We start from the raw sequence: 15,023 nt of genomic DNA, 5'->3' as shown, positions 1-15,023 counted from the left end.
CATCTCTGCCAACTAATAATGTTACAATTGTAATTTATTTAATTTGCTTTTGAGCAAGTTGCCAACAGTTTTGACTGCACTTTACTGGCTATAACTGACAGACCTTATTTTTAAGAAAAGTCTCATTGCACTTCTTCAAATATGGTAATCGTGATGTCAGAGTAACTGTTTTCGCATGAATTGTCTTTTTTGATTTTGCGAATTGAAAAAATATGGACGCAAGTTATTTGTTTCCGCCCAGGTTCGAACTGAGGACCTTGTGCGTGTGAAGCACACGTGATAACCGCTACACTACGGAAACCGATACTGTACACCGTTATTGGTTTCTTGGGGTTTCGAAAGCAAAATCTTGCAGTGCATCTATATTTTCAAAAAAAGCTTCCACTACATTAAAACAAAAGTTATTTAAAACAAAGTTTATTCTTTCTAGTTGCTTAAGCTAATTATTACACTTTTCACAACCGCAATGTCTATACAGCATTAGCTGTGCTAATTAACCAAAAAAAAGTTATAAATATCTCGTTTGAAGCTTAAAAAAATATTGTATTTTTATTTTGTATATAAATAAGTATTTGTACTGAAACTCTATGCTATATATTCAGTTTGTTAATATTAATTTAATCAAATTTTGTCTAAAAAAATTGAAAAACAAAATAATACTCGTTTGTTTCCGCCCAGGTTCGAACTGAGGACCTTGTGCGTGTGAAGCACACGTGATAACCACTACACTACGGAAACCTATTAACCACGCCCCATATACGACCAAATACTCGTAGGTACTGCATTGCCTATAAGAAAAACTAACCTCAAAGTAACAGCTATCTGAATATTGTTAAGACAGTTATGTAATTAAATTAACCTTGCCTATTTATAGCATAGAAATGCGTAATGCCCCAGCTTTACTTAAATACACGGGTCCAATTGTTTGTATTTTGCACAGTCATACGTTCCGTTACTGAAATTTTAATTGTAAGTAATAAAATTGTTTCTGTCGCAAGTTGCAACAACCGATCTTTTTCTATTGTGACACTACTCATATAATACAATAGACCTTAATATAATGGGTCAGCTGATGGCTATGTGTGTGAAAGTCCGCTATTTGAAAAGTAAATGATAAGAGTTTCCGTAGTGTAGTGGTTATCACGTGTGCTTCACACGCACAAGGTCCTCAGTTCGAACCTGGGCGGAAACAAAACTTATGGAAGGTATATATTTTACTAAAATACTTTGCTAATTTTTGTTGTAATTTTTCATTGTTGGATATTTGATTAAAATTGAAATTATTCAGCATTCCGTGAAAAGTAATATCAAAGACTGTAACTCATTACATTACAAAGAATAGTTGGGGGAGAAGTTTAATAAAGCGATTAGCAAACTGTCAACATGTTTGTATATACTTATAGATACCTAAGATATTAAAAAAGGTAGTCACGTCAGTGTCAATTGTATTTCTACATTTTTTCGATGATTCAATACGCTTTTCTATGTATTTTAAAAAATTTATGTACACGAAAAATAAGGAAGTTTTCTGAAAAGGGCAAGAGCTGTTATAATTATGAAACAAATAAAAAATATAAAAAAAGAAATTGGTTTGTTTCCGCCCAGGTTCGAACTGAGGACCTTGTGCGTGTGAAGCACACGTGATAACCACTACACTACGGAAACCACATTATCGACTTTAATACTAACGGTACTACATTAACCGTTTATCAGCTGAACACTTTGTTAACATGCGAAAGTACATAAGTAAAGATTTATTACAGGTTCTTTACTTAAAGAATCTCACAATAAACAGAAATGAATTAATAAAATATTAAATGGTTATATATCTACCTTCATACATAATACAATCAGGATTGCGAATTTTTTTAATTCAAAAATTTGGAATTAAATGTTAAATTTTTATTTTTTAATCCCGATGTTAGGGTTAAAAATTAGATTTTAGTTCTTCATCCCGAAGTAGGGATTAAAAATAATATTTTTATTTTTAAATTCAAGATGTTTTGGATTAAAATTTTTAAATTTAAAATTTAACTTTTTGATTTGAATGAATTCGAAAAAATGTTAATTTTAAAACAAATTCTCTTTTTAATTCTTAATTATATGATTAAGATTGAACTTTTTCTTTTTTATTTTTCAAGCCGGTAGTTGGGATTAAAAATAAATTTTTATTCCGGTTTTTGCGATTAAAATTTTTATTTTTTTTATTTTTTAATCCATTATGCGACATTGAACATTTTTTATTTATTTTTTAATCCCGAATTCGTAACTATTTGAAACCCTGACCACAACACACATTCGGGTATATCAATGCTAACAATTAGATACCGTAATTGCTAATCGTAATCAATGCCAAGTGCTTATAGCATATGCTTTATTTACATACATATACATATGGTGTGTAAGGTGTATATGTTTAATTTCACACGTCTTAATGATAATGAAATTCGCTTAGTAATGCTCAACAGTTATAAATACTTTAAGCATAGGCCAAACCCTGTAGAGTACCATCAAAAATACCTTTAAATAAAGTTAGTTTATATACTAAATATGTAAATGTGAATATTGTTTTAAATATACGTACATACATATTTATATGCCATATGCATACCCAGTTGGTATTAAATGAATATGAATTGCATGATTTATTGGCGCAGTCGGTACGAAACTAAGAGTTTAAGTTCTAAAAAAGCTCTTAATTGTATAACATAACAAAAATTGTTATTATAAAATATATGTTATTATAAAAATGCTAAATAAAAAACAAAGTTTCTTTGAATTTAGCGAATAAAAACAACACAAGTAAGAAAAAAAGATATTTTATGATTTTGAAGCATTATTTTGTAAAATAGTATAAATAATTTTAAAAATGTTTTAAGATTGCACTCTGACCTTGAAAAACTTTTGAGCTAGTAAACTTAGCAAAAATTATATTAACTTATTTTTGATAGTTCGTTAAATTCACTACAAGAATAAATTTTTATTTTCACTACACAATAATATTTCTAAGTGCCTTAAGCATCCGACCGAAATAAGACAATATTTTGGTGCTATTTATATGGGAAATCAAAAATTACAATGTACTGTACTGTAATATTAATGTTAAGAGCTCAAATTTAACCAGATCTTTTTTTGTTATTTCGGACGATATTTTTAAGGTATCTTAGGAAAAACAAATAAAATTTTTTATTTACCTACAATATGTTTTGGCCCACCCTAATATATAAATTTTTGGCCTTTAATTATGCTAACATCCCCTCGCTATATTTAAAAAAATATGAATTATTTCAGTAACTAACTTGTATTATATATGTACATATTTCAAAAGTGTTGGTTAAATTTTCCTACAGAGTGCACTTGAGCATTTAATAAGAATTTTAATTGTCTCCAATTTGTGAGTAAAACGAGTTCATGTATCAAATAATTTCACAACAATTGTACATACAAGTATATCTACACACTCACGCACAGAATACATGCACATAAGCGGTAAAATAATTTAAATTTGTTTGATAAAATAATTTGGTATACACCCTACAAGAACAGCAACAGTCATCTGACCGGTAATATGACAGTCACAGCTGAAAAAATGTTGTCACCGCGTAGAACAAGGTTTCTATCATTAAGAGTCTTGTGCAAAAACTGATGTAAACAAACGTATGTTCGTGATTTTGCAACTCTCTTTGAATATTCGTAATTGATTCACAACATATCTATACTGCTCACCATCACGCCTTTTCCTGAGTCATTGCTGATCATAAATCCATCAAAGCTGAAAATTATCAAAGCTGCAATTTGTCAGTTATGACTGTAAATCTATCACATGTGTAAAATTATTTTGCGCAGTATATTATACAATTTTTATTTCTTGAATAAATTCAAAACAAAAAAAAAAAATTACTGACATAACAAATGTGAGTGTACCCATCAGCAGTTTCTTGTAGGGCAGTTTCCGATTAGCAACAAAAACATGCGAAAGAATGCGATTTGTTGAGTGTAAAGAGCGAAACGATTCTATTGTTAAAAGCGCATCATTAGATCGCATTGCAAAGCACAGTGCAATTGCATTCTTTATATGTGTATATATGCAAATTTTTGCTATACTCAATGATGCAAAAATATTGATAAAGCGTTGGCGCTCTCTTATACGTAAATGGTTGACACAGTGCTGCCATATTTATAAAACGTATAATCCATCAATGAGATGTGGAAAAATGTCGGCAAAGTTACTAATGTCAGTTTGTTTGGAGAAGTCATGCCGATTTTGCTAAAGAACTGAAACCGATGCCTGTTGGCACCGTTCTTCATAGTTGCATTATTTTTAGACTAACCTTGGTAAAACCATATCGGCCTAAACTTTATATTAGATACCTTTAAAATTTATTAACAAATATTATTAAAAAATGGAAGTAAGAGCGCTCGGCTCAAATCCTATGTTGTATGGTTCTCTAGTGCTAAAAAAAAGTGCCTTTCTTTGCCTTTTGTCTCAATGCGTTTCTTCTACAAATACTTAAATGTAAGTAATTGAAGTTATAAATTTAAAAATTTGTTTAGCTTTTGCAGATATATTACTAATAATTTGGGTGTCTAGCAATGCAAGAGGTATCGATGAGATATTTTCAAAAATTTCGCAAAATAATTCACCAAATGTAGTTAACAAGTGGCAGCACATATGTATGGTATCATCATTCTCTGAGCATAATTGTCTGATAAAGAGCGTTGTTGTACATTATTTTAGCACAAATTATTTAGGCGTTGGTTGACCTTGATCAATAATAAGCAACTTTTTCCAAAGACCTTAGAGCCTCTGCGTATGCGTATTCAGTAATTGTGAGACATTTAGCGCGTTCACAATTTCGAATAGCATCGGCGAACTATACAGTGCTTCAAATTTATAAAATAAAATTTAAACAATATGACTAACAAATTGGATGTAATCATATTCGGTGCAACCGGCTTCACCGGAAAAATTGTGGTCGAAGAGGCGGTGGAAGTGTTGCAAGGACTCACGTGGGGAATTGCGGGCCGGAATTTGGTAAAACAAAACACATCGATAGCGATATCAAAGTAATTTCAAAACTAAACGGTAATAATTACTTTACAGAGCAAATTGGAGAACGTGCTGAGTACGGTCGGCAAAAAAATTGACAAGGATCTCTCGCAAGTACCAGTCATTTTGGCGGATGTTGAAGATGAAAAGTCCATTAAAGACATGACAAACAAGTGCAAGGTGATTATAAGTGGTTTAATCATAATAACTATAAAGTTAGGTGTTGATCACAAAAACTGCTGTGGTTGTTGTTATACCAATCTATTAAGGTAGTGCTCACAAATTAGGCAGTGTAAATATTGTTAAAGTACCCATATCGCTCTAACTTAAAATTATTATTATATTATTCTATCTTATAAGGTCGTTGTGAACTGCTGTGGTCCGTATCGTTTTTATGGTGAAATAGTGGTGAAGGCATGTATTGAAGCTGGCACGCATCACGTGGATCTTAGTGGTGAGGCACAGTTTATCGAAGGCATGATCGTAAAATATCATGATTTAGCTAAAGAAAAACACGTTTATGTTATTTCGGCCTGTGGATTTGATAGTATACCCGCAGAAATGGGTGTCGCATTTGCCGAACGCAATTTTCCAGGTACATACATACATATTAAACAAACTTATATACATACATACGTACATTTTCCATTCATGTACAATTGCTTATGAATAACCCATTTTAGGCACTGTGAACGCCATCGAATCCTACTGGGAGAATACCGTCGTTCTCAAAGATAAAAATTGTAAGACTTTATTACATAGCGGTACTTGGGAGAGCGTTATTCATGTTTTAAGTCATGTCGACGAACTTATTGCACTCAGAGGGCAATTGACGCCCAAAGATTTACCCCGTTTGGAACCGGAATTGAAAGTGCGGTAAGAAGATCACCTACTACATTAGCATATGGAAATCTTGGATTATGATAATAATATTAATAGCTATTTTGTCATTTTTCTTTACACAGCACTTACCCACACAGAGTGCCTTCGCTAAAAAGTTACTTTGTACCCATTCATTCTGGCGATCGAGACCTTGTTGTTCAGACACAAAATTTTATGTTTGAGAACGAGAAAAAGCGCCCCATACAATACGAGAATTATATTGGTTATAAGTAAGTTTTGCCGCTTAATATTTAAGAAATTATATCAAATTTAAAGCTTCGTTTTTTTCATGTAGATCACTATTTTACGCCGTCTTTGTGCCCTGGTTGATATCATTAATCAAAATTCTTGCTCAATTCAGTTTGACACGCAATGTGCTAATGATGTTTCCGCAAATTTTTACTTTGGGTATTTTAACGAAAGCGGGACCCACTGAGGACAATATGGAGGGACACTCCTTTGAAATGGTGTTCAAGACGACAGGCTGGACCAAAGATCAAGCGTTGAATGAGCAACCTAAACAGCAATTATGGACACGCGTTTCTGCGCGCAATCCCTTCTACGCCATGACTGCTGTGGCAATATTGGCCTCGGCGAAGATTATTTTACAGGAGAAAGACAAGCTGCCGGGAAGGTATGGTATCATTGATATTCATTTTTTTTCTATTAAACGATGATTATTTATTTATTTATTATTATTATTTGAATATAATACTTAACTTTTAAAACAAAACAAAATTATTTTAGTGGCGGCGTAATTTCACCTGGTTATGCATTCCCCAAAACAAGTCTAATCGAGGACTTACAGAAGTACAAACATGGCATAAAATTCGAGGTACTGAAACTGGAGCAGTGAGCAATAAAAATTACACGCAAATGCTCATAAGCAAATCTAGGATTTTTTCTACTATTAAAGTATCCATTTTGCTACATACATACATATAACATATACATAAGTACATATTACTTGGACTATTTATATGAGTAAATAAACCTTTTTTCATAAAATATTTGAATGCAGCTTTATTGTTATTAAAAACATGGACTCGCCTACTTAGTGAATGAGAGAATGATAGAGTGAGCGCGTAGACAAATTATGTAATTAACTTAATATGAGCAGCTTTGAAGCTAATTACTATATACTTACGAGGGTAACTGACAGTTGTATTACACTCGGATAACATTAAATGAGTGTTAAATATTTAGCAAATAAAAATATAAATCTAGCTATTAATCAAGATGAATCATTAATATGAAAAAGTAATAAGAAAAGAAAATATAAGTAAAAGAAACACATAAAGTGTCGGAAAATTATATAAAATTAGTTAAAGCAGGCGCGTTAAATATTTTATTCATTCATCTGAATATTTTCTGTTAACATTGATTTAATTTTGAGCCCACCCTCGTAGCTGTTATATAAACTGCATTGTAATGCAGTTTTAAACTAAAGTTAAATGACCTTGCTAACACCAAAACAAGTAGTCATTCAACAACAAACCGATGAGAATACAAAGTTTAGTCGCTTGACAGCTTTCTAGGCAACAGCAGATCTCGTGCAACAAATGCTGAAAATGTCTGTGAAATTAGATGCAATTATTTTCGGCGCAACCGGATTCACTGGTCAAATTGTGGTCGAAAAGGCGCCAGAGGAACTGAAGGGTCTCACTTGGGGCGTAGCGGGTCGTAATAAGGTGAGTTCCACAAACTGATGACTCAATAAATTCAAGTTAACGTATGCTACGTACGTCTGTATGTATGTATATAGAGCAAGCTGGAGAATGTGCTGAGCACTGCAGGTCAGAAAATTGCCAAAGATCTCAGCGCGGTGCCAATCATATTGGCCGATGTGGGAGATCGCACATCGATCGTGGCAATGGCAGAAAAATGCAAGGTTGATACAAACTTGAAGCATACAAAATTTGACCAATTTACAATTATGATTTTATCAAAGGTCGTTATCAATTGTTGTGGCCCATATCGTTTTTACGGCGAAATGGTTGTGAAGGCCTGCATTGAAGCCGGTACTCATCATGTGGATATTAGCGGTGAGCCGCAATATATCGAAGGCATGCGTTTGAAGTATCATTATTTGGTTAAAAAAAATCACACTTATATAATATCTACTTGCGGCTTTGATTCTATACCTGCTGAAATGGGTGTATTGCATGCAGAGAAAAATTTCTCAGGTTTAAACTTTCTATTTTTTTTAAATTTTCATTGTTTATTCTATGAAAAATCGCCCCTCTCATTCTCACCTGTTTCCTGTGCTTATCCATATAATTACTCACCAATACTTAGGTACTGTGAACACATGCGAAATGTTTTGGGAGAACATACTCGATTATCGCGACAAAAACTCTAAAGCTGTGCTACATGCCGGCACTTGGGAGAGCGCCATTCATGCATTTGCTAATTACGGTGAATTAAAAAGATTGCGACGTTTACTAGAGATGGAGAAGTTGCCAGATTTACGGCCAAAGCTCAAATATTCGTAAGTAGACTTCCATTTCAGTTCACATTTACTAGCGAGTAATTCTCAATTTCAGTATATAATGTTAATAACTTTTCTTCTCTCGCTGGCTCACATGCCTCACATTGAGTCTTTTAAATAAGATAAAATAATTTTCAAATTCATACAGTGTTGGACAAAATAATAGCAAATTATGTTTGCAGAAACTGTTTTTTTTTTTTGTAACTAATAATTTGTCCGATTAATTCTGTAAAAACATAAAAAATTTATTGCATTCTTTAATTTGGATTTTTTTAACATAAATATATCTATTCAAGCCCTATTTACATTTTTGACATGCATTTATACGTGACTAAAAAATAAAAAAAGTAAAATATATTATTGGAAATGCGGGGCATCGATCCCCGTACCTCTCACATGCTAAGCGAGCGCTCTACCATCTGAGCTACATCCCCTCACATTAAAATTTTGCCAATATTGTGATTAAAATTGCGATTACTGTGATATTCCCTATAATATGATTTTACAATTTTTAATTTTTAACAATTTTTTAGCTCAAGAGATAGAGAGTGAGAGATAGAGAGAGTGAGGGAGAGAAAATACTTCCCCTGCTTTCAATTAGGACTGAAATTTAATATAAATAGTCATATCCTTTTTCGACAGTTTATTTTTAATATACAATAATACTTTTAGTTTTTGAAACTTTCTCTGTATATATTTTCTCTTAAATTGCTCCAATTTGAATATACGAGTATATATAAACCCAAAACTCATTTTTCTTACAGTCCTTTTGTGCGCAAAGTTCAATTTCTAGATCGATATTTCTTCCCCATACACTCCGGTGATCGTGATATCGTAATGAATACTCAGCGTCTGCGTTATTTGAATGAAAAGAAACGCCCAATACAGTTCGAAAATTATATTGGCTTCCGGTGAGTTACCCGTGCTTATTTTTTACTCACTTTTTACGATTGTATGTGCTTACTCCACCAGCTCCCTATGGACCACCATTTGCACACAAATGATAGTATTATTCACTGTTAAAATGGCGCAAATTCCCGGTTTACGTCAAATTTTAATAAAAAATCCGAAATTCTTCACCAGAGGACTTTTATCACACGAAGGACCTGTAGAGGCAAATCGAGCTACACAACGCTTTCAAATGATATTCCGCACCAGAGGATGGACCGAACATCAGCCATTGACTGAGGAGCCGAAACAAGAGCTTTTAACGCGACTCACAAGCCTCGATCCGTTTTATGGCATGACATGTTTGTCGGTTTTAGCTACAGCGAAAATAATACTCAAGGAGCATGATAAAATGCCAAATGAGTAAGTGTTTGTTGAATGAAATTACTGCAATTATAAATTTTAAATAAAAATAAATTGAATTTCATCCATAGCGGTGGTGTCTTTCCGCCTGGTTACGCCTTTGCTAATACCAGCCTCATCGAAGAATTGGCTCGTCAGAAGAATGGCTTGAAATTTGAAGTATTAAAGTTGGAGCAACAATGATTTTATCACAAATATATATATTTGCACTTAGCTTGGGTTTGCAATAAAATACTCTAATAAAAATAGTATATTTTCCATAATCTATTATTCAAATTAAACGTTGTTTGCACTGCAATTATAACGCTGTCAGGGTCTGGCGCCAACGTCTATAAATCTTGTAACGGTGTGACTATTTAGACAACTTACACCACCTCTCGGCTTAGCGATAATTTACATGAATTAAAATGTACAAGAACACACATACAAATTCATATTCATTACATTTGATTGGCATTACTACACTTCTAATGGCTAATCTTTTACCCTTCAGCCGGCCATCGCCAATTAGCGATATTGCCCAGCGGCCACTTGTCACAATGCCAAATGGCAGCATTGATTTATTCCAGCTGATTGACGATAGAATGTTTGCGCCGCCACCTCGAACTCAGCTCAACACACACACATACACGATCACGCATGGGCGCTGGCTCTAATTCGCTTGCCATTTGTACATATATTGCTTTGAAATATGCGACGATCCCAACCTGGCCCCATGGTCGATCCGTATTGGGTTATCTATAGCGTTGACACATTGCCACTGTTAGCTGAGTCCACAGCACAACTGCTATGCGGTTAGACATACATAAATATATGCTTTTGGGTTTACATTTTATCTTGAGCGCTTTTCAGCTAAATAAATTGCTTTTTAATTAAGTATGAATGATTGTTTGAGGCTGAAAGTGTCGGAAATTTATTCACCGTTTGTTTGTATGCAATTTGATAAATCAGTTTATTGAAATCTGCAACAATTATTTATTGACTCTAATAATTAAAATTAACACTTTTTCAATATTGTAGAATATCATTGACTTCTTTGTTAAAAAAACAAGCAATTCGAGATATTTTAGAAAAGTTTTAGGCGGAAAAGCCTAGAACAGACTTAACTCGATACTCCGAATTATTTTTGTGTGCTTAAATCTTAAAGGCACTTGATTTCTTTGCGCAGCTTTAACAATTTCAAAAGAGAAATTTCACTAATATTTTATTGGAATTTGATGGCATGGTTAAGTAGTGCGCTTTCGTTGACTTTTCTCTTTGCTTTTCCATATACCATACATACATTTGTATGTATGTATATGTATATATGTATAAATCATTTGTAAGATATTCTCACATATTTCCTCTTACTTGCGAAATTATATTTCCAGTGTTTTTTTTCATATTTTTAAACAGCTACAAATGATTTATGAAAGCTTTTCTTTAACTCATTTCGTTCGAAAGCTTTTAATTTTGGCGAACCACCACTTATAACGTACGAAAAACGAAAACATGCTCACACTAATATGTCACTAACCAACTTGAGTAAATATATATAGACATGTGGTCTGTAGGTATATGTAATATTTTGAAGGTGAAATATAAAATGTGTCGATAACGCAGTATGCAAAATAGTTTGCAAGAAGTTTTGTCGGTTATAATGTGTTCGGTGAGATAATTGGGGATGTAGCTCAGATGGTAGAGCGCTCGCTTAGCATGTGAGAGGTACGGGGATCGATGCCCCGCATCTCCATATATCATATTTTAAAATTATGGTAATTATGCAACAATGTTTTCGTATTCTTGTATTTGCATTAACAGTAATGCCAAACTTACTTGCTGGTCTAAAAAACAGTTTATGTATTATTTGGTTGATATGATTTCTAAAACTTTCCCGAAGTTTCGAGATCTATCGATCGGCGATTTTTTGACACAACCTTTCAGCAATTTTTTTTTAACTCATATAAAATTTTGATTGCTGTTTATATGACAAGCTTTTATATCTAAAACAACGATACTCCAGGCATTTGGACACATGGTTTCCTTACATTGCACGTGACTCTGTTGTATACTTCTGTTTGTCGGCATTTTACTTAAGTAAGTAGAATTCATATTAGCCTTGATTTTAGCACCTCATTACTCATGAATAGTTCTCATTGTTTGCTGAAATGATGTTGCAATGTAAACAAATTGCTTTAAAATGAACTCAATCGTCAAGTTTAAGAAAAAGATCAAAATTGGTATTGCAAATTTACTTAGAACGAGATATTATTTGGCTAATTCGTGTACATATATATATGTGTGTGAATGTTTGCATAGTAAATAGATCAAACTTAAATTCCATTAAATACTTTATATGAACTTTAAAAAGCGTTGGCGCTACAACTGAGACAGCTATTGTTTGTATACACTCAAAATGTGTTATATAACTTTTCTTGAAGTAATTAAGCATTAAAAGTGCGCTGCTCAAAGATACACATATTTCTTGAAGTTAATGCATTAAATCTGCAACAAAAATAACTTAAAAATTTCAGGGAAATATATTGATTATTGAAACATTTCATTAATTCAATTGAATCCGTTTAGTTATTTTTATAATACTCTTATAATTCACAAAGACTTGCACGAAGCATGTTTTTTTTACCTAGTAATGGGCTTAGTTCGAACACGTTTGCTTTTTACTTTTGATGATCTTGTCAGAAGTTCTGCTGTCAACGCCGAAGCACCTTTTTCCGAGGGACTGCCGGAAATCACGTCGTAATGACCGAGTTTTGAATATTTTCCTTTGAAAATTTCATAAAATCTTTATCAAATATGTATCTTTGGAATAATAAGAAGTTTTAATAAAATATTTCACTTTTTATATGGAAAAAAATTATTGAAATTAGGGCGTTTTTTGCTCGACGAAACCCATGTAGTCCCTTAAGCAAGGTATTTTTTGAACAGTCGGCTCGAATATTTTTTACATCCACTTATTTAATTATTCGCAAGTTCGTGTGAAATGTTATATAAGTATGTCAATTTTTATACCCTGGATAGGGTATATTAAGTTTGTCTCGAAGTTTTTAACACGCCGTGGGAGACGTCGGAGACTCTATAAAGGAAAAACTCGTATATATATAAATGATCAGCATGATGAGCTGAGTAAATATACAACTACAACTGGGTAAATACGCCAACTGGTCTCTTAGTTTTTGCGATATCGAGTGGAAGTTTTGTACCCGACTGGAATTTCTATCGGACCATGATAGCATAAAGCATCAATTCATACAAACTGATCGATGAAATCAAGTCTATGTATGGCAAGATATCTTCACGAAATCTGGCATAGATCATTACCCAAAACAATGGCACGATCTCCAAACAAATTGTTCAGATGGAACCACTATAGCATATAGCTGCCATTTAAACTGACCGAACAAAACAAAGATAAATATAATATCTTCATAAAAGATCTATTTTGCTTGAATGTTATTTATATCAAACAACGTGGCTTGTAGGAACTAGCCAAATGTTTTCCACTTGATGCATACTGTTAGGTTAGGTTAGGTTAGGATGTCGATCCTAAGAAGGATCTCACTTGCACAGCTTAGAACGCCGGTCCGTTGTGGTACCTAAAAAGTGCTATAAAGCTGGATCAAAAGACTCTTACATATCGACAAAAAATGCAAACTGTTATTCGGTTACGTTTTCAGACTTAGTTATACAAATTGTTGCTTTTTGAAATGCACGCGTGAAGGGTATTACAGCTTTCGAAGCTAATGTTTTTTCATGTTTTTTTTTTAATGATGAATATTTTTGAAATATTTCCATAAGTTTTCAAAGCTGCTATTTTAAATTCAAACATAATCGCTCATCAAACTCGACTGAATGGTAAATATTAGCTAAATGTTCTATGTACAAGTATGTGTATAAATATGTACAATGCCTGCAAACTTTTTAATATTAGCAAAATGTTTTATATGTGAATATAGATATATGTATGTATGTATATATATATGCAAAATTTATATTGATAGCTGCATCTGGTAATTTTCACTATAACACTTCGGAGCAATATTATACATTTTCACACTTACCTAATAGTACCCAAACAAGCGTTGTGGCAAGCGTACATACTTACATACATACATATCAACTATTCAGTCTTGCAACAAAATTTTCATGCAATCTTTTCACATAAACGATTGAATGTGGTTTATGTCCGTGCCACAAGCGTTGGCTTTGCAGCTGCATAGAAAAACTTGGCTGAGATTCTCCGCAAATTACGCTGAGATTTGCTGCTGGAGTCGCTATTCGAATGCATATACATATGTATGTATAAAATCATACATATCGAAGTTCTACCGATTTGTTAATTTGCTAGTTTCTGCTGCTGCAACACCAAACAATATACATATGTATATACTCAAATGTTGGTTTTCGTGTGAGTCAAACATACAACTTCATTTAATGTAACTTCACTTAATGTAACACTGCATCCATATAAATGAACAAATGCAGATACATACATACATACGAGTATAAATGAATGCAACGAAGCCACTCACAAAGAGGCAGTAGATGGACTATGTTTCCGTCTTGCAAATTAGATTATGCATGGTATTGACATAACTTATGCGCATATTATTTAGAAAACAATTTGAATTGCCAAAAAAAAAATGCTGCAAGCGTTTAAGTGTGAGAACACTTTATTTGCGAGCATTTACTTGCTCATAAGATTTAAGAGAGCTGTGCTCCGAAGTTGTTATATAAACATATAGGCGTTTGTGTAGAAATAAATTGACTTGTGCAACACCACACGGCTTTGTTTAGTGTCCATTCGCTGCACATTTCGTACTTCCATGCATTGTATTTATTTTACTTTTTCTCGCATTTTCACCACGTAATACAGCATTTCTAAATTATAAATAGCAAATATCGCATGCGTTAGCAGTGCAATCAAATGCACGAAGTTTTTATTATGGCCATCCTTGGCGAATTGTCAATATTTGTGGCTAAATTCCAACTGTTGATTAATTATAACCGGATAGTATTCCATACCTGCCATGCATGTGTTCGTACCCTGTAGGAAATTTTTCTCTGTACTCCATATATTATATTATATATTATTTTAAGAATTCAAGTTTATAACTTCTGTGTTTGTGCTATATAGGCGCAACTTTATTATCAGCAACGTTTCGAGCTCTTTCTTATATACTTAAAAGTTTAAAAATATTATTGTAGGTTAGTGGTACGCAACAAATGTTCGCCTTCTTATATTACTAAAAGTAACGTAAAAGATGCGCTAAAAATAAACAATTTTCAGAT

The 15,023-nt window shown here is 32.9% G+C and overlaps 1 protein-coding gene and 5 non-coding genes across 6 annotated transcripts; 3 read left to right on the top strand and 3 right to left on the bottom strand.

Moving 5' to 3' along the window:
* Positions 1-228: 228 nt before the first annotated feature.
* On the bottom strand, positions 229-301 carry TRNAV-CAC (transfer RNA valine (anticodon CAC)). The gene has a single exon. It is a non-coding gene; the product is annotated as a tRNA-Val (tRNA).
* A 364-nt stretch (positions 302-665) lies between these two features.
* TRNAV-CAC (transfer RNA valine (anticodon CAC)) lies at positions 666-738 on the bottom strand. The gene has a single exon. It is a non-coding gene; the product is annotated as a tRNA-Val (tRNA).
* Positions 739-1,119: 381 nt separating this feature from the next.
* On the top strand, positions 1,120-1,192 carry TRNAV-CAC (transfer RNA valine (anticodon CAC)). Its single transcript has one exon. It is a non-coding gene; the product is annotated as a tRNA-Val (tRNA).
* A 400-nt stretch (positions 1,193-1,592) lies between these two features.
* On the bottom strand, positions 1,593-1,665 carry TRNAV-CAC (transfer RNA valine (anticodon CAC)). The gene has a single exon. It is a non-coding gene; the product is annotated as a tRNA-Val (tRNA).
* Positions 1,666-4,748: 3,083 nt separating this feature from the next.
* Positions 4,749-9,939, top strand: LOC106616637 (uncharacterized). Its single transcript, XM_014233390.3, has 14 exons — positions 4,749-5,035; positions 5,105-5,230; positions 5,411-5,645; positions 5,734-5,926; positions 6,016-6,162; positions 6,228-6,566; positions 6,680-6,785; positions 7,471-7,623; positions 7,698-7,823; positions 7,884-8,118; positions 8,231-8,423; positions 9,188-9,334; positions 9,396-9,734; positions 9,806-9,939. Exons 1-14 carry the CDS (start codon positions 4,916-4,918, stop codon positions 9,915-9,917), a joined length of 2,571 nt encoding a protein of 856 aa, XP_014088865.2. The 5' UTR covers positions 4,749-4,915; the 3' UTR covers positions 9,918-9,939.
* Positions 9,940-11,393: 1,454 nt separating this feature from the next.
* Positions 11,394-11,466, top strand: TRNAA-AGC (transfer RNA alanine (anticodon AGC)). Its single transcript has one exon. It is a non-coding gene; the product is annotated as a tRNA-Ala (tRNA).
* Positions 11,467-15,023: the final 3,557 nt, after the last annotated feature.

The sequence above is a fragment of the Bactrocera oleae genome, chromosome 2, assembly GCF_042242935.1.
Source record: "Bactrocera oleae isolate idBacOlea1 chromosome 2, idBacOlea1, whole genome shotgun sequence".
Taxonomy (NCBI): Eukaryota; Metazoa; Arthropoda; class Insecta; order Diptera; family Tephritidae; genus Bactrocera; species Bactrocera oleae.
This window is presented reverse-complemented; position numbering and strand designations above follow the sequence as displayed.